A 24,990-nucleotide genomic window follows, 5' to 3' on the forward strand; every position below is an offset into this window, starting at 1 on the left:
GACACAGAGCTCGCTGCATTGCACAATCTCCTAAGAACATTGCATCACTCAGTAAACTTCAACCAAACTTGGGAGCTCAGACAAACATGACCCCATAAGAATCTGACAACAACCAATAAAATAAATGTTCTTGCACAGAAACAGGAAGTTCATGTTCAAAGCCCAAGAGGTCTAAAAAAACACCACCCTCAATTCCATATGGTCAGCTGCCCAGAACCATGCGCTTGGTGGTTCTGCTTTACCATTCAACCATCTTTCTAATCAGTCTCCATGTTTCCAGTGGCTTTCTCCTGGCTTAGAACTGAACCAGATGGATATTTCTTCCAACACTATGCTGGGACATTGTAATATATATATATTTTGTTACAGTAAAGAAATCTAGTTTTCCTCTTCTTATTTGATTCACTTTTGTGTACTTCCTTACAGAATAACACAGATATATATTTTTAAGTCAAGAAATAGGTGAAACTCTTTGGATCAAATTGTAAAGTGAAATACAGGTTTACTCAGCAATATGTCCTACAACATTCAATGAGGCACTCCCTAATACAAGAGTGCACATTTTTGTGGGCTGATGTGCACAAGTGGAACTTTGAAGAACATGAATGACATAACAATACTTTTGTAGGTTGATTAAGATAGTGAGGCATCTGGAGGGACAATTGATGTTTCGTATGAAAGATGATTAAGAAGAGCAATCTTGAAATATCTGATAGAACGCTCATGCAGATGTTTCCTGCTGCTCCAAGAGTGGAATTGAAATCAACTGGTAGCAACGCAGGCCAAAAATCAAGATTGCCTTAAATATTACAAGAATCAAACTGAAGGCACTGCTTAAAAAATGAAGCAGACCTGCCTGTGGAAAATCTATCTCCTGCCAACTTAAAGAGTTTAAAAGTACATTAAAGGGGAACTCCCTTTAATGCACATTCCTTACTTAACACTGCTAATTCCTCTTTCCCAATGTGAAATTACTTTGCAAAGAGCAAAGGAAGAATTTCCATAATCCCGTCTTCCATCTCATGTACCTTGGCTTGCTTCGGAGAGCATTAATTACTGATATTTTGCTTTGCCCTGTGCCTTTGGAGAAAAGACATTTTTAAAAGTCCTATTTTAAGACCTCTGCACTAAATAGAGTGTGTGTACCGGTTTGGATCTTACTGTGTGTTCTGGAAGAATATGAAGAATTTTGATATCCTTGTCAAGGAATGAGGCCCAAGTGTCTTTATATAGAAAGATTATGTTTACACGATAGCTATTATTGTCAGGCAACCCTAGCTATTTTGGCATTGCTGGTAAAATTAGTTTTGCTGTCTTTCCTCCCAGAGGCAAAACAGTATAGCATATGTCTTCACATTTTCAGCTGAAAAAAAAAACATCAACCACCTGGATAGTATTATTTTTTATTACTGTGTAGTTGAGATTTGCGTGTTGGAAAGAAAATAGGGGAATACCAGCCAAGGTTAACTACTTTAATTTCAGAGAAAGGAGAAAAGTAACAGACTTTGATATGCCTTGACTTTGAGTGAATTTTACCAGAGAGAATAAACTAATTGTCTGGATCCACTGAGGTTTTTATATGGGATATATGATATGGAATTGCTTTAGTTCAGGGGGTGTCCAAACTTGGGAACTTTTAAGACTTGTGGACTTCAACTCCCAGAATTCCCCAGCCAGCATGCTGGCTGGGGAATTCTGGGAGTTGAAGTCCACAAGTCTTAAAAGTTCCCAAGTTTGGACACCCGTTTTAGTTGCTTTGTTGAGCTGTTTTGCTATCACCCAAACTAAATGGGGAGAGTAGAATCCTGTAGGTTTTTGAGGCTTTAAATCCATCAGCAGTGGACATTTCCTGGGCTACCTGTGTGGAGGGGCCCTTGATCCTTATTAGGATGGACTCAGAAAGTAGTAGTTGGATACCTAGTTGTTGATATATGGAGATTTATGCTAGTTTTTTCACACTTACAACCATTATTACAGCATCTCTATGGTCATGTGATCAAAATCCATATACTTGGCACCTGATTCATATCATGGTTGGAGTATCTGAGGGTCATATGGTTTGTGACCTTCGGACAAGCAAAGCCAGTGGCGAAGCCAGATTTACTTAGTACCATGATGACAAACCTATGGCACGCACGACCGAAGTGGCACGCAGAGCTATGTCACCTGGCATGAGTGGCATCCGCTCATTCCTCTTCCAGGTTTCTGGTGCACATGTGCGCACGATGATCAGCTGGCCGTTGCGCGTGTGGCAGTGTGGGAAACAGGAAGAGCTGGTCTTCTGTTTTCCGGTATGTGCGCCGGCCAGCTGACCATCATGCGTGCATGTGTGTCAGTAACCAGAAAACTAGCTGGCCATGGTTACCCGAAACAAGGTTGCTATCTGTGAGTGCAATAAAGGTGGAGAAATATTGACATTTTGTCAATATTTGTGGCTGATTAGGTTTGCTCCTTCTCACCTGAGCCTAGAGGTGCTCTAAGCAAGTCCTTTCTTACTTCATCTCCCTTAAAGGTAACGGTTCCCGTCGCACATATGTGCTAGTCGCTCCCAACTCTAGGGGGCGGTGCTCATCTCCCATTTCAAAACTGAAGAGCTAGTGCTGTCCATAGACGTCTCCGTGGTCATGTGGCCAGCATGACTAAACGCTGAAGGCGCACAGAACAGTTACCATCCCACCAAAGGTGCTCCCTATTTTTCTACTTGCATTTTTACATGCTTTTGAACTGCTAGGTTGGCAGAAGCTGGGACAAGTAACAGGAGCTCATTCTATTACGCAGCACTAGGGATTCAAACCGCCGGACTGCCAACCTTTCTGATCGACAAACTCAGCGTCTTAGCATCTGACCAACCCTGTCCTGATTATCCTTTCCCTTAGCCTCTCTGTAAACCAGATGGAATTACAGGATCTGTGGCAGCAGAGGTCCTTTGAGTGTAATCAGATCCATAGCCCTAGCTGGCCCTTTTATAGCTGCAAGGACATTGGTTGAACCATTCAGCAGACCTTCCAGAACAAGCTGACTCTCCCATTGAGACATAATTGGGTCCATTAATTGCCTGGGGTGGAACAATCAAATAATTTTCTGTGGCTGCTATGACACTGAAACAAAACCCAACTTTGTGAGTTTGGTCCACATAACATAGTAACTAAAATGTGGTTGTCCACTTGGTGGTTTTGTATGTGGTACATGTGTATAGCATAAACAGTGAATACAGATGGAAATCAATCTCTGGAATAAGGAGACATGGTTCTGCCAGAGGACCTGGGGAATCCAGAATGGAATTAAACGGAGCCTATTAAATGGCTGGTATCAATGTATGTTGTTGCCGGGGTGGGGGGCATTATTTTATTATTTTTATTTTATATCGTGCTTTTACGTCCTTATAAGCCACCTTGAGTCCCCACGTGAGAGTAAGTGGCAAATTTCTAAATAAATATGTTTGGATGTTCCTACCACGTTTCCCTGAAAATAAGACCTCCCCGGATAATAAGCCCAATCTGGCTTTTGAGCATATGTGCTAAAATAAGCCCTCCCCCCAAATATTGCAACATAGCAGCAGCCATGAGGTGACCACACTTGCTGCCTCCTGCACCTAAAAAATAATAAGAGCTCCCTGAAAATAAGGCCAAGCACTTATTTTGGGGATCAAAAGAAAATAAGACCCTGTCTTTTTTTGGGGAAACACAATACTCATGAAAGCATGATAGTGCTCTAACAAATGTTAAAAGCAGGTTTGCAGGCCAAACTTACTAAAGTATGCAATTAATATTTCAGATAAGGTGCATTTCTCCGTGTGTCAGGGGCAGGATTAAATTAGCTACAAACCAGCAAAGCGTCTCAGTTGAATGTGAACAAGGGATTGAGTTAGTGTTCAGCATCTTGCACAAACCCAAAAGTAAAAACATAAAAGATTTCAGATTTCATTCACTTATTAAATTTGTATGCTGCTCAACACCTAACACCTCTGATGATTGCAACCATGAATTTTTCTTGGCAGAATTATAGAGGTATCTTGCTGCATGGCTGGCTGGGGAATTCTGGGAGTTGAAGTCCACAAGTCTTAAAGTTCCCAAGTTTGGACACCCCTGGCTTAGATGATAGGCAGGCTTACAATTTCCAGGCAGTTCTTTATCCCAACATATCGACTTTTTGATTCATTATGTGGCTCAATTTGTTGTTCACTCTTAGTGACCACATAGATAGTTAGATCTTCTCCAAGCCCATCTGCTCCTAAAAGCATCTTTCAGATCTTCCAAGGGTGCATTTACCGCCACTATAATTGAGTTTATGCACCTTGCTGTTGTCGTGTCCCTTTATTCTCTTCTTTCTACTTTCTCAGCATTAGCTCCTTCTCTAGAGAGCTGCGTTTGTATGATGTGTCTGAAATAAATAATTCGAACTGATCATTTGTTTTTCAAGTGAGAACTCTGGGTGGATTTGTTCAATGATCCATTTGCTTGTTTTCTTGATTGTCCATAATATTCTCAGGAATCTTGTCCAACAGCAAAGTTCAAAAAAACATGAATGCTGTTCCTATCTTGCTTTTTCAAAATGCAACTTTCACTTCCCTAGAGGTGTCTGTCCGATGGGGAGCAGGTGGGTGAGGGAGAAATGATGCAGTATATTGCATTGTCAAATGGCAAGCTTTGTTCACTGTGCATTGTGATGTTCGCTGCATGTACAAAAGAGGTCCAGATTGAATCGGACCTAGCTTGATATAGCGTTTAAGGTGCTGGAGATTATAGTTCTAATGTTCCCCTTAGATATGAAAGCTGGTTGGGACATTTGGGCAAATTCCCAACCCATCTTATATGGTTATTATGAGGGAAAATAGGAGATAAGAGTCTTAGGTGTGCCACCTTGAGCTACACAAAATAAATGTAGGATATTCTAACCAACATTCAAGTTGTGGGAAGGGCAAGGATACATCCATAGGAAAGAGACTTCTATAAAGCTGTGTGCAAATTTAGTAAGTTGCAAAATTAATGACAGAAAAATTGTAAGATTGTTAGACGATTCCTTTCTTCCTGTTATTTAATGCCCATAAAGTAGTTGAACAATGCATTTTTCTGTTTTTTCTCCTTTGCTCTGAAATACCTCATTAAAAAAAACATACCTGGCACTAAACCTATATTAGAATAGTACTCATGATGTATTTAAGTAGCCTTCTCCTGGAATAACTTATACAAATCAAGGGATAATCAGGAAAATGACCGTTTTAATATTTACTAGACAGCCTGAATCCTGTTGGGTCATCATTTTAGAGATATTTTCTTATCTAAACAAAGAAACAGATTGACCAAGGGCAGGCAAAAAGAGTGGCAGGAGCAGGAACAATTTCCAACTTCCTTCGGCTTCCCCATTGCGTTTCCTTGTAAGAAGATGGCAGGGAGCATTGGAAATTTCCCTTCCTTTCCCTTTCCTGACAACAAAGTTTTAGTTTTATATAGATTTATTAAATCTTTTTCCGAGCAGCCTTTTATTTTTATAAATCTTAAAACAGTATGCAATTAACATAATCAAAACAATTTATACAACAATAGACAGTAAAATAGTAAAGCAAAATTATTAACTGCAAGAGCCCTGTAACAATTTACATAAGGGAATGATTTATAATCCATTACTACCCTTAGTCAAAAACAATTCCTATGGGTTTCAGTAGGATTTAATTTCAGAAAAGTAAATACCAGTAGTAGGATATGGATGTGGAGCAGAGAATGGATCATTCCAGATAACTCCAGAATATTCTCTTTCTTTCCAGGTGGAATTCTCTGGACCATGCCATTCGAAGGGGTCAGATTCCAGAAGTAAATAATCTGAAAGGGATGCCATATGACAGGTTGTGAGCATAGCATTCTTAATGAAGCAAGCCTGTGATGCTCAGACCACCCTTCATAATAACTTGAGCTACTACTGTTTTGAGGAGTTTGCTTCTAGAAACTGCCAAAATGCCCCCCTCTCCCTCTAGAATAGTGTGGTCTGGAGTGAAACAGAGTTTTTTCTGGATCAATGATTTTGCACATTCCAAGTAGAAACTGTAATTGTAGCATTAACCTGTCAAACGAATCAGGGTATTCTATAATGTATTGTTGTTTTTAATTATGTCTATTGGTTTTTAAACATCTCCTTAGTCTGATACATTAAACGATTTAGGTATCTCCAGCGCGATAAAAAAAAAGAAGGAAAGTCAATATAAAGTGCCTTGCTTTAACATGGTTCTTGGAATCAGGATGGCAAAACAAGCTCATCTAATGGAACAAAGCAGAAAAGAGATTTTGATTAATTCTTACAGAATTACCTGATGCTCTGCCTTTGTTCAGGTGAAGGCAACCATAGAAATAACCGCAGGAAGCATCGCCAGTCCAACCCACTGCCTACAGGCAGGAAAATGAAGCAGTATCTTGACAGATGCCTATGTAGCCATTTCTTTCAAATTTCCGGTTAGGAGATTTCATTTGAAAGAGCATGTTTTTTTTCATAGTTAAAGCAGAACAGAGAGATACCGAAGCATGGGATTACAAAGAAGAAATCTTCATTTTTCTGGATTTCTTTGAAAATGAAATAGATCTTGTAATTCCAAAGCACTCTATTAAAAATATGAATAAAGATACTGAATACAGAATTTCATGAAGAATTTGACGGAACTGCTACCTAAAAGTCAGATAGTCACCTTAAAACATTCATTGGTGTGTATGTGTGTGTGATCTCCAAAGGTCATTTTTCTTCTGGGCTGACATATTGTGTGGCTTCTACTGAGAACCTACCGTCAGGACATTTTCACAAATGACGCTCAAAAGAGGGTGCGGCTAACAAATAAAATTTTATTATTATTATTTATTATTATTATTATAAAACCAGAATACAAAAATAATTTTAAGAAGCTCATGTGAAACTCATTATATTAGCTAAATTATACAAACAAAACACCCCTGAAGTCATTTAAAGCCAACTAATTTAAATGGCAAAGAAGTAGATTTTTAGTTGGATATCAGGAAAGATATCTCAATGATAAGAGCTGTTCAGCAATGGAATGAGCTTTTTTTAAGGAGGTGTTGAATTCTCCTTTAATAGAAGTTTTTTAAAATGAGAGACTGGGTGGCGATCTGTGGGGGGATGTTGTAGCTGTGGATTTCTGCATTGGTTAGGGCAGTGATGGCGAACCTATGGCACGCGTGCCACTTGTGGCACGCGGAGCCATTTGTCAGGGCACGCGAGGCGCTGTCCTGTCAGCTGAGTTCACCTTTTTAAAAGCTATTTTTCGCCTTCCCCAGGCTCCAGAGGCTTTATAGGAGCCTGGGGAGGGTGAAAAGAGCCTCCCCCGCCCCCAGAGGCTTCAGGGACCGTCCGGAGGCTTCCCTGAAGCCTTCGGAATGCTTAAAACCACCCTCCGAGCAACCCGAAAGTCACTTCCGGTTTGCTTGGAGGGTGGTTTTAAGTGTTCCGAAGGCTTCAGGGAAGCCTCCGGATGGTCTCTGAAGCCTCCGGAGGGCCTCCGGGGGGGGCAGGGGAGGCTGTTTTCGCCCTCCCCAGGCTCCTATAAAGCCTCTGGAGCCTGGGGAGGGGGAAAAAATCCTGAAAAAATGGGGGGGTCGCGCGTTGTGCGTGCACGCGCACTGGGGGGTCGTGCGTTGCATTATGGGTGCGGCACGCCCACACACGACTCCCCTGCGCTCCTCCCACTTGTGGCACACGAGCCAAAAATGGTTCGCCATCGCTGGGTTAGGGAGTTGAAACAGGTCATCTCCAAGATGCCCTTTGACTATAACTTCTGATTCTATCACAGAACAGAATAGAATAGAATTCTTTATTGGCCAAGTGTGATTGGACATACAAGGAATTTGTCTTTGGTGCATAAACTCTCAGTGTACATTAAGAAAAATAAAATAGAATACATTCATGAAGAATCATAAGACACAACACTTAGTGATTACTAATAAGCAATCAGATTATAGTAGGAAATAAAAGAAGCAATATAAATTTTAAAGATAGTCATAAGTGGAAAGAGATAGGCACTAGGAAAGTCATAGGTATGAGGAAGGAAGAGAAGAATAATAGTAATAGTCTTAGTAGGTAATTTGACAGTGTTGTTGGGATTAATTGTTTAGGAGAGTGATGGCATTTGGAAAAAAATCTGTCCTTGTGTCTAGTTGTTCTGATGTGCAGAGCCTTATAGCGTCGTTTTGAGGGTATCATTTGAGTTTCACTCCTGTGACTAAATGAATTCTTATAGACAAAAACAGGATATTTAACAGTATTTGCCAATGGCTTCTTCCAGAACTTTTTGATTTAAGAAATCAAGGATTAGGAGTCTAGTTAGGACTAGGAGTTAGGAGTAGGAGTCTAGCCAAAGTCTTAGAACTTTCCAATGGTTTCCTATTCCTGTCCTTGCTTAGCTTTTTGAGATCAGCGTAATCTTGCTGCATCTTGCAGTCTTCCCAAAACATGTTGCGAGCTATTTTAGCTGAATTTTTGTTTTACAATAACATCACAGATGGGTTTTGAACATCGTTCTAAGTCATCATATGGTTGGCTTTGCATATTGCGTGGATACAACCATCGTGCTGTGTAGATTGTGGCTTAAAAGTTGGTTATGAATACAATCCATTGAAATTCAATCAACACACCCTAGTTTACCATCTCTTGTTGCATCTTAAGATGTATTACTTTCATAAACTTAGATGGAGAAAACATATTGCATCAGGCTGCTGCATGTAATCCCAGTTTAAGAGGATGTACACTTATATACAAAGTTGTGCAGGGCAATGGCAATTTTATTACGTATTTCTGAGGAACTGAAATACTAAATATATAGGCAATGGCTCTCACATTTCATATGTTTCAAGTTACTTTCAAAAGGCAACTTAAAAAATGTCTGACATCCATCTTGCCATCAAATTAAAGGTGGCATTCTGCTAATGCTTGAAGGAACGCGGTGGCTCAGTGGCTAAGACACTGAGCTTGTCAATCAGAAAGGTCAGCAGTTCGGCAGTTCAAATCCCTAGCGCGGCATAACAGAGTGAGCTCCCATTACTTATCCTAGCTTCTGCCCACCTAGCAGTTGGAAAGCATGTAAAAATGCAAGTAGAAAAAATAGGAACCAGCTTTGGTGGGAAGGTAACAGACGTCCGTGCGCTTTTGGCGTTTAGTCATGCTGGCCACATGACCACGGAGACGTCTTCGGACAGCGCTGGCTCTTTGGCTTTGAAACTGAGATGAGCACCGCCCCCTAGAGTCAGGAAGGACTAGCACATATGTGCGAGGGGAACCTTTACCTTCTGCTAACACTTTAGAGGAGAACTCCATGCTGGCTGCAAACTAGAATCCTAGCAAAGCCTGATTCCTACTTTACATTGTTGGAAACTGTACCCTGAAATGAAAAACCCATCCTGTGGCTGAACTTTTGATGTTCTTTGATAGGGGCACTTACCACATGATGGAAGATGCTTCTTCACAACCGAAGCCGGAACATTTCCAAGAGCTCCAAGTGTGTCTTTTGTATTGGCCTTTTGCTCAAAACTGTATGGTTGCATTCAAGCATTCAGCCAGCCTTTTAAACCCCCCCCCCCCCCACGGTTTCAGATTCCACGTGGAAAACGACGTAACAGCCTCTGGGGCAGGGGAAGAACTCCTGGGGGTATTTCCTAATCAATCTATATATCTATATCTCTATATATCTCTATCTCTATCTATCATCTATCTATCTATCTATCATCTATCTATCTATCTATCTATCATCTATCTATCTATCTATCTATCTATCTATCTATCATCATCTATCTATCTATCATCTATCTATCTATCTATCATCTATCTATCTATCATCTATCTATCTATCTATCTATCTATCTATCTATCATCTATCTATCATCTATCTATCATCTATCTATCTATCTATCTATCTATCTATCTATCTATCTATCTATCTATCTATCTATCATCTATCTATCTATCTATCTATCTATCATCTATCTATCTATCTATCTATCTATCTATCTATCTATCTATCTATCTATCTATATCATCTATCTATCTATCTATCTATCTATCTATCTATCTATCTATCTATCTATCTATCTATCTATCTATCTATCTATCATCTATCATCATTATCTATCTATCATCTATCTATCTATCATCTATCTATCTATCTATCTATCTATCTATCTATCTATCTATCATCTATCTATCTATCTATCTATCTATCTATCTATCTATCTATCTATCTATCTATCTATCTATCTATCTATCTATCTATCTATCTATCTATCTATCAAACCGCGAGCACGTAGCGACTGATCAAGGCCACCTCACCTCGCGCCGGTGCGGCTGGGCAACGAGGCTTTCCTGCTTTCCTCCCCCGCGTGGGTTTTCTTCAGCAGCCTGCTGTGCTACTGCAGAAGCTATGGGCGCCCCGCGTGAATTCCGGAGCTGCTGGAGTGGGGAATGGTTGAAGTTGCTAGGAAAAATGACCCGAAAAATAGGGTTAGTTAGGCAGAACTCCACAGATTCTCAAAAGGAGGACAACCCACCTCAGGTGCCCTCAGAAAAAGACGCTCCCTCCACATTCAGGGGGAGATTCTGAGGAGGAAGCGTCCGGACGTTTTGCAGCCTGATCACTTCAGACCCCCCTAACTCCCTCCCCCTCGTCTTCTGGTGGTTGGACTTCCGTGTAGCAAAAAAAGAGAAGCCTCTGAGCCTCGTTAGGTCTCTCTCTCTCTCTCTCTCTCTCTCTCTCCTTTTTTTTTGAGCCCCAAAGGACTGTTCCGCGCACGGATTCTGGAGGCGCGTGGAAGTTGCTTTCCAGCAGCGGTGTATGAACTATTAAGCAGACTAAGCACGTGCTTAGGGCACCAGGCCCAAGGGGGCACCACAAAGTTGAGATTTGTACAGTTTCTACAAAGGAGGAGGGGGGCATCAAGATTGGCCAGCGCTTAGGGCACCAGCGAGCCTTAAATCCGCCGCCGCCGCTTCCCAGGGAAGTTGTGAACGCGGACTTGCCGCTTGAAGGAGTGGGGGGGGGGGGAAGCGCGTGCGTTTGTAGAGCGCGCGCGTTTCTCCCACCGTCAAACTTCGTCCCAAGTAAAAGCGTTTTAAGCTCAAAGCTGCCAGCTTTTGGTTTAAAAAAAAAAAAAAACCATTTAGCCTCTTGGGGAAAACTGGAGCCCGGCTGAATGCAGAACCTCAAGCTTTGATTTTTTGGGGGTGGGGGTGGGGAGGGCTCTCCCTTTTACATACTCGACCAATTCCGTGACCAAACGCAGAAGCTATCTAGGTAAATAAATAAATAAATAAAAATAAATAAATAAACCCCAGCCAGATTTACTTTGATGTAAGGCCGCGCTGCTCTTCCTCCCTCCCTCTCTTTCTTCCTCTTCTCCTCCCCCCTCCCTATTCTGGGAGCTCCTGACTCAATTGCGGCTTCAAAGTTTCTGGTCCGCATCGTTTTCTGCCCTACTGCATATCCACGGACCCAGGAGTGTCGCAGACCAGTAAAAAAAAAAAAGTGTGTGTGCCGGTCCTGGTGAGAGAGAGAAGAGAGAGCGAGCGAGGGAGCGAGCGCGGCGATTCAATTGCTTGGAGCAGGCTGGGTGTGGGGTTAGCTGTCTATTGCAGCAGGTAATGTTGAGCGCTAGGACCTGGGAGAGCCCCTCAGCCGCCCGCAAGCTGGACTACCTTAAACCCAGCCCAATGCCTCTTCCTGCGCCACTTTTCCCTGCGTGCTTGGATGGGAGAGCCACAGACGAGAGCCGCAGCAGCTCGGGGCTGGAGTACAACATCGCCCGGCCAGCTCTGCCGAAGCTACACCTGTTCCGAGGCAACTCGAAGAAAAGATCCCCGCACTTGGACGGAGCTGCCTTCCCTCTTGCCTGGGTGGTTCGAGGCTAGAACGTCGGCCGGACTGAACCGAGGAGCATCCGCGTAGAGAGAGAGAGAGAGAGGGAGAGAGAGATTCTGGATAATAGATCTGGACGTCCAAAAAGTTTTTAAAATATTATTATTTTTAAGAAATCCCCTTCTCCTTTCGGGGGGAGGATTTACCTCGGCCAGCCAATGTGAATATCCCTCCCTTATTCTTCTCCCCCCTTCCTTTCCCCTCCTTTTTAGGATTCATGCTGATAGATGCAGTCTGGTATAGACTAAAAAGAGCGCATGTCTTTGGGGAAGCAGATCCCATTAAAAAAAAGGGGGGGCCTGGCGTCGGCCGGGCATCTGAGATGCCATATATCGATAATGTATGTGCCCACTGCCCTCTGTAATGCCTAAGGCGCCGAAGTTGCTATGGTCATTCCGCTCCTAAACCCAATGGAGAAACTACGGATTTTGATTCTTTTCACGGCTGAATGGGCAGAAGACCTCACCGCCTGCTAAGAGCCCCGGGAACATAGACCTCGTCCGCTGCTTCTAGACCCACAACCCGAGGGGGGCTGAGAGAGCTATGTCCCGGTGCGGAGCGAGCGCGCTGCTTTTTTCAGACTGAGTGGGCGATTTGACCTTGAACCCAAAAGAGCGGGCTACTTTATTCCGGTGTCCTATTTTTTTTTTTAGTCTGGAATCTGTGCGATCACTGATGGATTAAAACAGAGATCTTTTTTTCCCTCCCCACCTTCCCTCAATGTAACTGCAAGTGGAAGGGGGAAGAACGGAGTGGAGACACATTTTAAAAAAAAGAATTGAAGAAAAAACATCTTAGGTTGGGCACTAGCAATCACAATTTGCTGCCAACCCCCCTCCCCAAAAAAACCCGTTTACCTTCCCCCCTCCTCCTCCAACCCTCTTCCGCTCCTGATGGCTCCTTTAGGTGAAGTTGGGAACTATCTCGGGGTCCAAGACGCCGGCCCCTTTGGGAACGTGCCCGTCTTGCCGGCGGACAGCCCGGTTTTGTTAAGCGACCACCTGGGGCAGTCCGAAGCAGGTGGACTCCCCCGGGGACCTGCGGTAACGGACTTGGATCACTTAAAAGGCATCCTGAGGCGGAGGCAGCTCTATTGCAGGACTGGATTTCACTTAGAGATTTTCCCCAATGGTACGATCCAAGGAACCAGGCAAGACCACAGCAGATTTGGTAGGTATGGGCGGTTAACCCCCTGGTGGCCGTGGGAGGGCTATGCCAGAAGTCCTTTCCTGCGCAAGGTGGGCGGCTGGGGGGGGGGCGGGCGGAGAGGAAAAGGAGTGGGTGCTGCTGGTGGATGGCATTGTGGTGAGAATTGGCTGATCCCTGCGAGTGTCCAAGTGGGTTAGGGGGATAAAAAAAGCAGTATATCGTGGTAAAAGCCATAGATGCGGCCTCTCCTTCGCTTAGGAGTAAATGCAAGCGTTAATAACGAGAGGGAAGGGTCCCTCTCCGCAGAGGTGTAGCCCAGCTTTTCAGTGAATCAGTTTCCAATCCGGGCAGGAATTCTTTGCCTGTTCAGCCCAGGCGTCTCTATTAACTCTAAGTAAGCAGACGTGCAGAGAAAATTGGGCTTTTTCACTTTCATCATTCTGTAAAGTGTTTTCACGATCTGTCCCTCCCTACCCGCTTTTCCTATGTGCTCCGGTCCACCTGCTTAAACTGCAGCAGAACATCTGGAAGAGCCGTTTTCGGCCGTCTCTCGTCCCTGCACTAGCTCTTCGCTGCTGAAGGACACCCCCCCTTTTTTTTGAGAGAGAGTGAGAGTGAGTGAGTGAGAGAGAGAGAGAGAGAGAGAGAGAGAGAGAGAGAGAGAGAGAGAGAGAGAGAGAGAGAGAGAGAGAGAGAAGGGCTGTTCGCACCCAACCAGCCCCGCTGTCTGTCGGTACCAGCATAACAAACCAAGACGTTTTGGTCCCGAAATAATTCTAGCACGAAAGGAAAGGAAGCCTTCGCTTATCTTCGCGTTTCTGTGGCATGGGGTGGATGTCCGCATGCTTCGATATATCCCAGCGTCAAATGAAAGACCCGCGCTGGTTAGCAGCTCAACACAGACTTCGCTTAAAGTTTGTTTTTTTTAAAGCCCTCTCTCATTAAATTTTCTCTGTGACTCAGCATAGACAGCCGGCGAATTCAGCCTTCCTCAACTCGCCGCACTCCAGAGGTCCTGGAATCGCAAATGCCTTTGTGTGTCTCCCCCACCCCCCAAATAACGTGATTTGGGAATGATGGGAGTTATAGTTCCTATCTCTTGTGCCAGGGAGGACGCCGTGCCACGCATTCAAAAGGCACCGTCCGCGCGTTTTGATTGATATCGCAGGGTTTAAGTGGCGGCTCATGATTTTAATTGTACGGGCTGAACTTTGGAGAATGGAGAGAATGAAGCAATCCCACTTCCCGAGTGCTGTTGGGAAGGACTTGACGGGAAATCCACCTGACTGCACTTGGCCCAGATCATAAAAAGATAAAAAAAAGTTCAGTGGTGGTTTCCCTTCCCGCCGTCCTGCTTTAAAACCAGTTGTTACTGGACAAAAAAATATATAACTCCATTTCGTGTCTTTTATTGCTTTCGAGAGCCATTGGGAAATGCCGCAGTTCTGTAACGAAAGGGTGTCCTTCGAAGGGAGAAAACGTGAACCAGGTCTTGTTACAACCACCCCACCTCCTTTTTATTCTTGCCTGAATTGGGTTTCCTTAGCTCTTGAGGACGTAGACCCGCTTTTCGCCCCCCCCCTCCCTCCACCCCAACGCGGTTTCCGAAGAGAATCAGACTTGCGGAGCTCCCAGGAACCCCTTTCCCTCAATAAAAGGGAGTGTAGGCACCGGGGCGTGCGTGCGACATTGAAAGGCATCTTAAGAGGCGGTAGCAATTCCTGGAGGGGAGAAAGTTGGGCGATTTAGCAGGCATTGGGTTTGGTGTCCGCTCTGTCCTCCCTCCGCACGCCCCTTTTGCTCCGGAATGGTTTTTTGTTTTTTTTTGCGTGGCCCTTATCATGCAGCGGTGGAGATCTGGTGCAGGGTGTGAGCGTGGCTGTTATGTATGTAATGTATGTGATGCCTATAGAATGCATGCACGCGCGCGCTCAAAGACCGGACTGGAGGCTTTACGGTACATTTTTCGTGTGCGAAGGTCGGAAGCGGCGGCGTGTTAAAAGGCTGCAATCGGGTCTTCTGACGCTCAGCACCAGTCCGCGGGCTCAGCCGGTAGCAGGTGTACGGTGGCCGAGCTGAAGCTGCTGCTTCCTCGCGCATTTGCGCGGCGGCAACAGCAGCAGCTCGAAGACAATGCCGCAGGGTCCTAAACTCCGCCAGTTCCCCTATAACACCCCCCCCCTTCCACTCGCTTGAGGTGGCTCTGAATTAAATAGCCCCCTTTACAGGAAGACAGATCTTTAAAAAAGGAAAAAGGAAAGAAAGAAACCCAAGGGGCACTGGCTATGCCAGCGGTTCAGAGCAATCATCATATTGCAGTTAAATTCAAGATCCTTCCTTTGATTTAAATGGCTATCCATCTTACCTGCTACAACTAGGGGCTCTTAAAAGTGGAGAAAAAGACCTTTGTTGATTTTGAAGGGTGGCAGTCTAAGAAAAGTGAGAGTTAAGTAGCAGTCGTAGGATGTAGTAGTAGTAGTAAGAGGAAGCATCCAGAAAATCCCAGGAGAGCAGATCAAATGGCTAAGAAAACAGTGGACAAATCACTTTTGCATTGTTAACAGGGAAACACTATGGACTGTCCAGGTAGAGTGGGACTTTGACTCAAGGAAAATTTAATTAGGGGACTGTTTATTACACAGAATGGGGAAATCATGCCAGCTAATATTCTGTTTTATAAATCAGAAATACTGAGATTTGTTTTTGTTTTTCTTCTTTTAATGTAACAAAAATCCAGCTGTTTTCTTCACTTGAAAAGAATAAACTAAGCAGTGGTGCACAAGAAAAATCTGGAAGATTGTGTAAAGTTATAGGGCTGGATGTGGTGATGTCCCCTTTTCTAGCAGGATGTTTGCAGAGTTGTCAAAAAAAAAGTCAAGGGGTATCTACCACCATGCGATCCAACCCCTTCCTTATCTTTTAAATGTTTTATCACAAAGCACCCTGAAAAAAAGGTGGTGCTTAGATTGCAGCATATAGCTATGAACACCACCTTTAATTTTTTGACACCCCCTGCCAACATCCTTGTTTTCTACCCGTATTAGAATTCAGATTCAGTAACTTTGGGCTGGGTAATTGTGGCTGCAAAAGTCCAAAATGTATAGAAAGTGCTAGTGTGGTCAATGTCTATTAGTAATAACTAATAAATATGGGGTTTTGCTTCATCACAGCAAATCATGCAGTGAAAATTATAAGGCTGCAAACCCCAATACCAGGGGAGATTCCACTGAATTCAGTAGCTATTTACATATAACTTGTTGCTCCATCATTAACTGAATAAATCCAACTTCCTGAGTTGATATAGGCCATATTTTCAGCATGCATAGTATGTGAAGCAAACCCACAGGTGCTATTTCTGAAACACTGCAGCCTGCAAGCTGACTTACAGTATGTCCAGCTGTTGTAAAGGAATCCTGATTGTAGATGAACTAGATTAATAAAGCTATAAACATGAAAGAAAAAAACTGCGTGCACAATTCAGATTCCTGGAATGGCACCTGCAGAGCACAGGTGACTCCAACAAAAGAATAAAAACCACCTGTGGAATACATTATATCTTTTAGAATGGGGGAAACCTAGGACTGAGCCTCCCTGAATATCCTTGGCAAGATACCAAGTTTTATATATCTTGACTTCTTTTATGCCTAGTTTGGTTTCTAGATTGTACAGAGACCAGGGCAGTCATGCAGTTATATAAAAGCTGTAGAATATGCTTTTTTTTAAAAAAAAAGCTTGCCTTTTTATTAAGATCAGTAACAGGAATTCATTACCATAAAAATGGAGGGTGTAATACCATCCCTAATCTATACTTGGACCCATTCTTCCCCTCAAATTAGCTATAGCTGACAGGAGATTTCTATTCAATCCAGAAGAATACTGTTCTAGTATGTTTGGGAACTGCAATTAATAGTACAACTAAGATATTTTCATAATAGCTTCTGAAAAATACTTCCTCAGTGCCTTCCAGATATGCCAATTCCAAATTTCCAGCACATCTAGAAAACACTGGGTCTGGAGTGGACAGGCTGTTCTGCAGTCTATCTCTGGATGATTGTATATAGTTTTCAGATTATTTACCTGTTTATTTAGGCTACCACCAGATCTGTACTGAAAAAAAATCAGGCTATTAGTGGCTACTAGCCAAGAAATATAGAAACCTCTGCCATCTTCTAGCAATTACATCGATTTTTGCATTTGATTTAAAGTCCATTGTAGCATCATGCCAAAGAATCTAATTTATAGATTCACTGTGGTGTTTACACCCTCACATTAGTAAATGCATTCAGCCATGTAAAAAACAAACAAACACCAATGTGCCAGTTTTATCTTGCTGTAAAGTTTACACCTTTCCTGCAACATTTTTTAGTCTTTGGGAGTTGAAAACTCTCTAACGCATTCTGGGTGACCAAGGCGATTTTTTTAAAAAAACTGTCACTATACAAAGAATCGCAGTCTCCCAAAATTTGGCCACCATGATCTCTAGAAGTGTGGTGGAAAGGCGTGCCTATTGCGTTGGCCCTACTCTCTACTACTACACGCACCCCTCGTGGTTTTCTCTTTATACTGCCCTTCCCCTTTCCGCAGTTAGCTGCTGGCAAAAGCAGGAGAGAGAGAGATAGAGAGAGAGAATGGACTAAACCGCAAAGTAACCATCCACGGTTTAATTGTCCAATAAATTCAGCCCGAGTAATTAAAAGGCCGCGGAACCGAGACAGAATGCGCGCGCCATTGGGAGCCGCGCGCTCTATCCAGGGAGCTCTCGTCTACGCAATAGCGGGCAGAGGGGAGAACCCGGCAGCTGCGTGACAGGACCGGGTTCGCGCCTCCCGGATAAGGTTGGCAAGGGCCAATTCTGACGTAGGGAAAAACCTTGGTGCAAGGTTGATGCCCAAGCGCCGTCCCGAGCGGGGGCGGGGGCGCACATCTCCGTGAAGTGCGGAACGTCCTCCGCACGGCGAGGTCCTTCAACCGCCTGGCAAAACTGCAGTGCCCCCCGCGAAAACTAGGGAGCTGGGTCACAGGGATCCCGGGAAGGCCGCCAGGGGTGTGTGTGGCAAGGAAAGGAAAGCACTAACTCTTGGACGACCCCCAACTGGTCGTCTGGAATTGTGCAGCGCAGAGATGGGGGAGCCTTGTTCTCACGGCTCCAAACGTCTTTCAGGGTCAACCCTTTTTTTGCAGTCCGTCCCGCGGGGGCGTAAAAGCCCAACTACTGCAGGTGTTTGCTTACCCACCCACTCAGAGCGTGCTAGGAAATCCAGTTGCAGAGAAATGGAGAAGAGGACCCGCAGTAACACTTTTGGGGACAGTGTGGGGAGGGAGCCCTTTTCCCTTTTTGCCCAGGCTTTCTGCTGCCCTCCCCGGTTTGAGGCCTTTGAAGAGCAAGGTGGTGCCGGAGGACTGGAGAGGGAGAGAGAGAGGGAGAGAGAGAGAGAGAGAGGCTTGTTTTAGTTTGTGCTCCCTTGTAAACGGAGGCTTAGGGGTGTGTGTGTGTGTGTGTGTGTATCTGCCTGCCTTGTTTATTCCCTGCCCCTAATGGGCTTATACAAAAGATGGTTTGAAGTAGCTTTGCCCCTTCAGAAGGAGATTGCCTTGTTTTCTGCTGTTCTGCTTGTTTTCTGTGGATTAGAAAATGTAATGATGGCAAAAATGTTCAGGACTTTTGTGGGGTAACGCTGGGTAAGGCAAAAGTTGTTTTGACATTGGAACATCTGGTGGGAAAGCTGCCCTTTACACAATTGGAAAGATCTCAATGGAGACTGATGCTCATTTACCAGGGAAGAGAGTACTGAGTAGCCCTGGGCAGATTATGCATTGAACAAGGGTTACTTGGTGTAAGTGTATCCAACATTATGGTTCTGTAGTTGGGTTTTGTACAGCATGCTAAGGTAGAGTTGGACAGTATGTGGTTTTGTATGGAAGGCAGGTGATTCTCTTAACATGTTAGGTGAACCAGAACATAATACAGGTTATTATTTGGGCAAAGAATCTTTCTTATGTGAGTTCTGGAGAAGGATTTAATGGTGAAAAAGTCAGAAGAAAAGAATAGGACCATCAGCAGTAAGGTCAATAGACTTAGTTATTGTGGTGATGGCTCCGTGTTGGAAAAGCTGAAGGAGCAGGTCAGGGAGAAATCATGAAGAAAATATATCTGTAGTCACTAAGCAACGTCTTGATGGTCTGTAATCGGTCAAATTTAATGTGACCTTAGGAAATGTGTTTAATTCAAATTTACATTTTAGTACATTGTGTAGATCCAACCTGTGGGGCAAGCTAAGCAATACAGAATACTTGGGGCCATCTATTCATTTATTAAGACAATTTCCCAGAAAAGTCCCAACTTCCATAGTTTAATGGAAGTCCAGATCTATCCATTAAACTATGCTTCATAACTGAAGTGTTTAATCAAACATGTAAAGGATATCTGACTGACTCTCCAAACAGGAATTTAGCAGCTGAGGATGCAATTTATTGAAAAGAACAAACAATAGAAAGGGAGGAGAAGTTATGTTAGAAGTATCTATACCTTCAAGAATCTTGAGGGGAAAAAAAGAAATGGAATAGAACTCTAGGAGTTGATATGACTGCATCCATGCAAGGATTTGGGGACGTGGCTTATCATTTACTTCTTCAAAGATATTTTTTCAACATGGTCTAATTAATATCCCTGGAATTTTCAGTTGGTTCCTCACTCAGGCAAACCTTAAAACTTCCTGAATAAGTAGACTGTTGGAATGCTATAGACATAATTTATCTTATTTATAACAGAATATTTGACAATATATCTTTTGACTTTCTAATTAGCAGTCTTTTGAAAAGTTGGTTGGAGTACTTTGGCATTTAATTAGTATGACCATTAAATAGCTAACTCTTAGATTGTTCCATCTCCACCCCACTGCCCCATCCCAGGACTGTTTCATTTCTAGATTTGACAATGTGTTAGATTATGCAGGACCTATTGTAAAAGTTTGACTTCTGACAGAATTTGGGAATAATACCTATGAATGTGGCCTTATTGAGTGGTATAGATTTTTTGCCCATGAACTGCCAGGTGGATTGATTGGATAGGCATGTTAGCTGACAAGATTGGTGTCTCCTGAGAAGAAATGCTGATCAGTGGCATAACTCAGTTTCGTCAGAGTTGTGCTTTTCTGGCAGTACAGAATGTAAGTTAGTAGAGTGACATAACATCTGCTTATAAACTTGAAATATTAAATAAAAGCTGACTGAATGGAATGAAACTTAGCAGAGAGAAATGTAAAATGATCTTAAGGAAAATAAATGAAATCTTCATGTATAAGATAGGAGTGTTCTGGCTTGGTAATGATTCTGGTGAATTAGGAATAATAGTTTATTGAGAACTAAATGTAAGTTGATGTGATGTGGCTGCCAAAAGGACAAATGCGGTTTGAAGGTGCAGAACTATGGCTTCTAAATTACACAAAATAACGTTCCAGTTTATTCTGCATTCTGCTTACCCTATTATAAAAGTGCTTTAGACAACAGGGAGAATTAGGAGTCTAGGAATTAAGTTCTCTGAAGACAGGTGGAAGGAACAGGGCATGTTTAGTCCTGAGAAGAGGCTATAGTAAGAGCATATGGGGGCAGTTGGTAAATATTGTATTTTTCGGAGTATAAGACGCACCTTTTTCCCTCAAGAGGGTGAAAATCTGGGTGCATCTTATACACTGAATACAGCATTTTTGACCTCCCGAAAACCCACAACCTTTGCAAAAATGCCGTGCATAGCCTATAGGAGGCTTCCAGAGTGCTCCTGGGGGCTGGGGAGTGCAAAAATGAGCAAAATATGGGCTGTTTCTTGCTCATTTTTGCCCTCCCCCCAGCCCCCAGGAGCACTCTATAAGCCTCCTACAGGCTATGCATGCCCCTTTTTTGGGAGGTTTGCAGAGTGCAAATACTTTTTTTTAATTTGCCTCTTCAAAATCTTGGTGCGTCTTATACTCTGGTGCATCATATGCTCCGAAAACTATGGTAGTTGAAAAGATATTGCCTAGAAGAAGTTTCCCATGTCTTAGGACAGGACATGGAACAATGCATTTGAGGAGAGCAGGTTCCAGCTGAGTATCAGAAGTTATTTTCCTTGTAATGAGCAATTCAAAGGGGATATACATGTGCACACCTTCGAATTAGCGTTGACTCCTGGCAAATGCAGTCCCTGCAGTTTTCTTTCCAAGATTTTTCAAAAGTGCTTTGCCATTGCCTCCTTTCAGGGTTTAGAGCAGGGGTGTCAAACTCACGCCGCCACGTGACATATTGGGACTTTCCCCCGTTCGCTAAACTGGGCGTGGGCGTGGCCAGCACGTGACACATCCAGACCAGGGGTTTGACAGCCCTGGTTTAAAGTATGTGACTGGCTCATGGTCATCCAGTTGGCTTCATGTTTAATGTGGGACTAGAGCTTAATTTCCCAGTTTCTAGCCTGGTATCTTAACCTCTGCACTAAACTAACTCTCAGATCAAAAGTAAAATCAAGTAATTAGAGAAGTAGTAAGCTCCCATTTATTGAATATATCCAGGTGAAGGTTGAGCAATCATCTATCAAGAGTGCTTTAACTTGGATTCTTGATCTGAGCAAGGCATTGGAATCAGAGCTTCAAGTAACTCTTTTCATTCTGATGTCTTTTCTGTACTTGAGTGGTAGGCTGTCAATAGTCCTTTTGGCATTTTTGGATCTCTCAAATAGCTGGCATACAGGATAGTTTAGCTGTTACCTAAAATGGCTACCATAATGTTCTGGCTACTGACAACTGTTCCACTTACCTAAAGGAAGCTCTTGCAATTGCTTTGTCTTGCCTATTCAAGTCCCTCAAATACTTTCTACTATTTAAGTTAACTCCCCCCCGCCCCCCCGCCCCCCCGCCCCCCCCCCCCCCGCAAGTGTGCATAGATACAAACTAAGCTGTGAGTTATGGCAAACTGCCATTTTTAATTTTCCAAGTACAGGTAGTCCTGGATTTAACAACCATTCATTTACTGGCTGTTCAAAATTATAACAGCATTGAAACGAGTGACTTATGACCAGTTTTCATACTTATGACCATTGTAGCATCCCCATGATCAAAATTCAGGCACTTGGCAACTGGCATATAGTTATGACAGTTGCACTGTCCTGGGATCATGTGATCACCATTTGTAATCTTCCAAGCCATCTTCTGACAAGCAAAGTCATCCAGGGAAGCCAGGTTTACTTAACAACTGCATGATCCACTTAACAACTAGTGATTTGCCTAATTGAGAGAAAAGGTGAAAACTCAACTGTTTTTGGTTAGCAACAGAAATGTTGGGCTCAGTTGTGGTCGTAAGTTGAGGACTACCTGTACATCTTGCAAAGACCGCAAGGAAGTGACGTAAGATTTTATCTCACATCACTGTTTTTGGCATCCGTGAAATTTATCAACAGACTATGTCAAACTGCAGAAATAGGGTATTCCCTTTGTATTACAAATTCTTTCCTAACTTCTCACAATAAATGTATAAAATAGTAAGCACTACTACATATGTTGCCCTGCATTTGTAGAAGGAAAAATGAGATGGAAATTAAATCACATGTCTTGATTCTCAGAGGTTCCTGCAAAATATAACCCTTCCTGTCACATACACACCTGCCTGTTTTAATGATGGGCAGTTGAAAAAAAATGAAACATTTGGCAGGTGTGTGGATTTTCCCTTTTCTGTAGAGTTATTGATTCCTTAAATAAAAGATGCCTGTTAACTTTTATTATTTATGCTGTTATGGAAGCAGAGCCAAAACTTTGAAATGGGAAGGCATTTGGCAAATATATTTCCTATTGCCTTCAGGGAGTTTTTCTTTACATTCTTCTCCAGGCAAAAACAATTTCTGAATGGAAGATAATTAATCCTAAATAGATGGAACGACAGGAAATAAAAAAAAAAGCAAAAACATGCATGTTTCTGGGGAGGGTCTGAAGAGCCCCTGTTTCTTCCATCCTTCTGCAGTCTGTGACCTTCCATGCATAGCTTGTGACTCCAGCTCACGTTGGTGGTGATGCAGCAGTCAGATCTTTGCAAAGACCAGGAAAAGCTGCAGCTGTAACACAGTTCAGAATTTCAGAAAGACTGCAGATGAAATGCAGCAACTGCACATTCTACAATTCAACTAGAATGCCAGCTGTTTTAGAGAATCTGATGAGACAATTGCAATGGGCAGGATATTTTCAGTTCAACAGATAGAAGATGATAACCTGCATCATTAAGATGACCCTCAAACCTACATAATCCTAGTGCTCTGATATATTAATTCCCTTGAAACTGGACGCTTTCATTAGTTCTGTGGGTGCATCCAGCTGATGCAAGTATTGCTTTTGAACAAGTGAGGCAAAATGAATGGAAGCTAATTATAAATCTAAGTTAAAAAATACCTTCAGATACTGTTATAAGCAATGTAGTAGCTATGGACCCATGTTAGAAGAACTTGGCTCACATGCTAATGTGATACTTTGGCTCAATGTGAAACAGGAGGGAGCAGCCAGCAGTATAAGAGTTTCATCCTTAGCTAGTTGTAATGTGGAATAACCGAAATGTCACAAAGTGTAGCTGCTTCTCATCCACCCTCTCAAAACCACAGATGATATGGCCATTGTCAGCAGAAACATCAGAAAACCTATAATATCTCTCTTGAGGATAGAAGCAGAACTATACAGATAGCAATAACAGACTTATATACCACTTTACAGTGATTTACAGCCCTCTCTAAGCGGTTTACAGAGTCAGCATATTGCCCCCAACAATCTCGGTCCTCATTTTATCCACCTCAGAAGGATGGAAGGCTGAGTCAACTTTGAATAGCAGAGCTAATTTATTTCCTGTTTGAACTAACTTATGCAGCATTGAACTCACATGTTCTCAACCCCCCCCCCCCCTAAAAAAACCATTAAACCCATGTAATAAGGAAACTTATTACATTAAGATTTGGTAAATACTTTGGAAGGTGCTGGTTAGGCATTAGGTGGCAGATGTCTTCTGAAAACAACTGTGCTATGCAGCCAAAAACAAAATGGCCTTGGAAGCCAGTGTCCAGTGATTGGAGAGAAGAGTCATAGGCAAAACAGCCTAAAGCAACTAGTGAGACTGGGAAATCCCAACCTCTTAACCATATAGGTTGATTTAAGAGTTCTAGATTGTATTCATTGTGTAGTAAGAACAGAGAAAACACAATTTCAGACCTGGGATGGGTAAAGATGGTTTTAAGTAGCTTCAGTTATGAGCTGGGATGAGATGATGGTCTGGGATGGCTGAAGATGACCTTCAGGTACAGGTAGACACACATAAGGAGAGGCATTCTTTCAGATTCTTTGACATCAAGCTGTGAAGTCATCACTTCTATTGATATTCTGTTGACCTTGCCAACATATGGTAAAGATCATAGGTATTTAATATAAACAAAGCTGTACTTTTATGGATGCAATTGTAATTTTAAAACTATAGTGGTTTAGTGAATTGCATATAAATAGTAGTCATAGGTTTATTATTCTGTTAATAACATGTTAATCCCATCAGTGCTAGAGGGAATTCTGAGATACCTAGGATTGTGTGCTGGTATCAGGATATCCCAAAGTATTTACTGCATTACTTAGTAATGGAAAAGTTCCAGTTCCAATTGAGGTAATAAATCGAGTACTACCTATAAGATGGCACAGCAGCATTTGAGGGAGATTTAAATATTAAGGGTTATGTCATCTTTAATTCAGTATTAGAAGAACTGCTTGGAGAAACATCCTTCTATGGGATTAACAATAAAGTAAATTACAGTGGGATAGATTGCATTGCAAAGCGTTTGGTTCTGCTGTTGTGGAGAGTAGAACAGATACAGAACAGTTTTATTTCAAGGAAGCCTTGATTCAGACCTCAGTTGCAGATTTTGGATTGAAGAAAAGCTTGGATTAAATTTTGCTTCCAATTCTGGGTAG

At 42.8% G+C, this 24,990-nt stretch overlaps 1 protein-coding gene across 4 annotated transcripts in view; it reads left to right on the plus strand.

The window, feature by feature from the left end:
- Window positions 1–24,990, plus strand: part of FGF9 (fibroblast growth factor 9) — an 85,959-nt gene that overhangs the window by 17,304 nt on the left and 43,665 nt on the right. The window contains exon 1 of one of the 4 annotated variants that reach the window (XM_081951764.1): window positions 11,926–13,063. The exons of 2 other annotated variants lie outside the window; for them this stretch is intronic. In XM_081951764.1, the coding sequence (XP_081807890.1) occupies window positions 12,787–13,063 (277 nt within the window). In that variant the 5' untranslated portion in view covers window positions 11,926–12,786. Of the gene's footprint in view, window positions 1–11,925; window positions 13,064–17,844; window positions 17,878–24,990 lie in introns of those variants that run through there. One more of the 4 variants, XM_081951767.1, reaches the window with a different exon arrangement.

This window comes from Natrix helvetica (genome assembly GCF_964273705.1).
Source record: "Natrix helvetica genome assembly, chromosome: 4".
Classification (NCBI taxonomy): Eukaryota; Metazoa; Chordata; class Lepidosauria; order Squamata; family Natricidae; genus Natrix; species Natrix helvetica.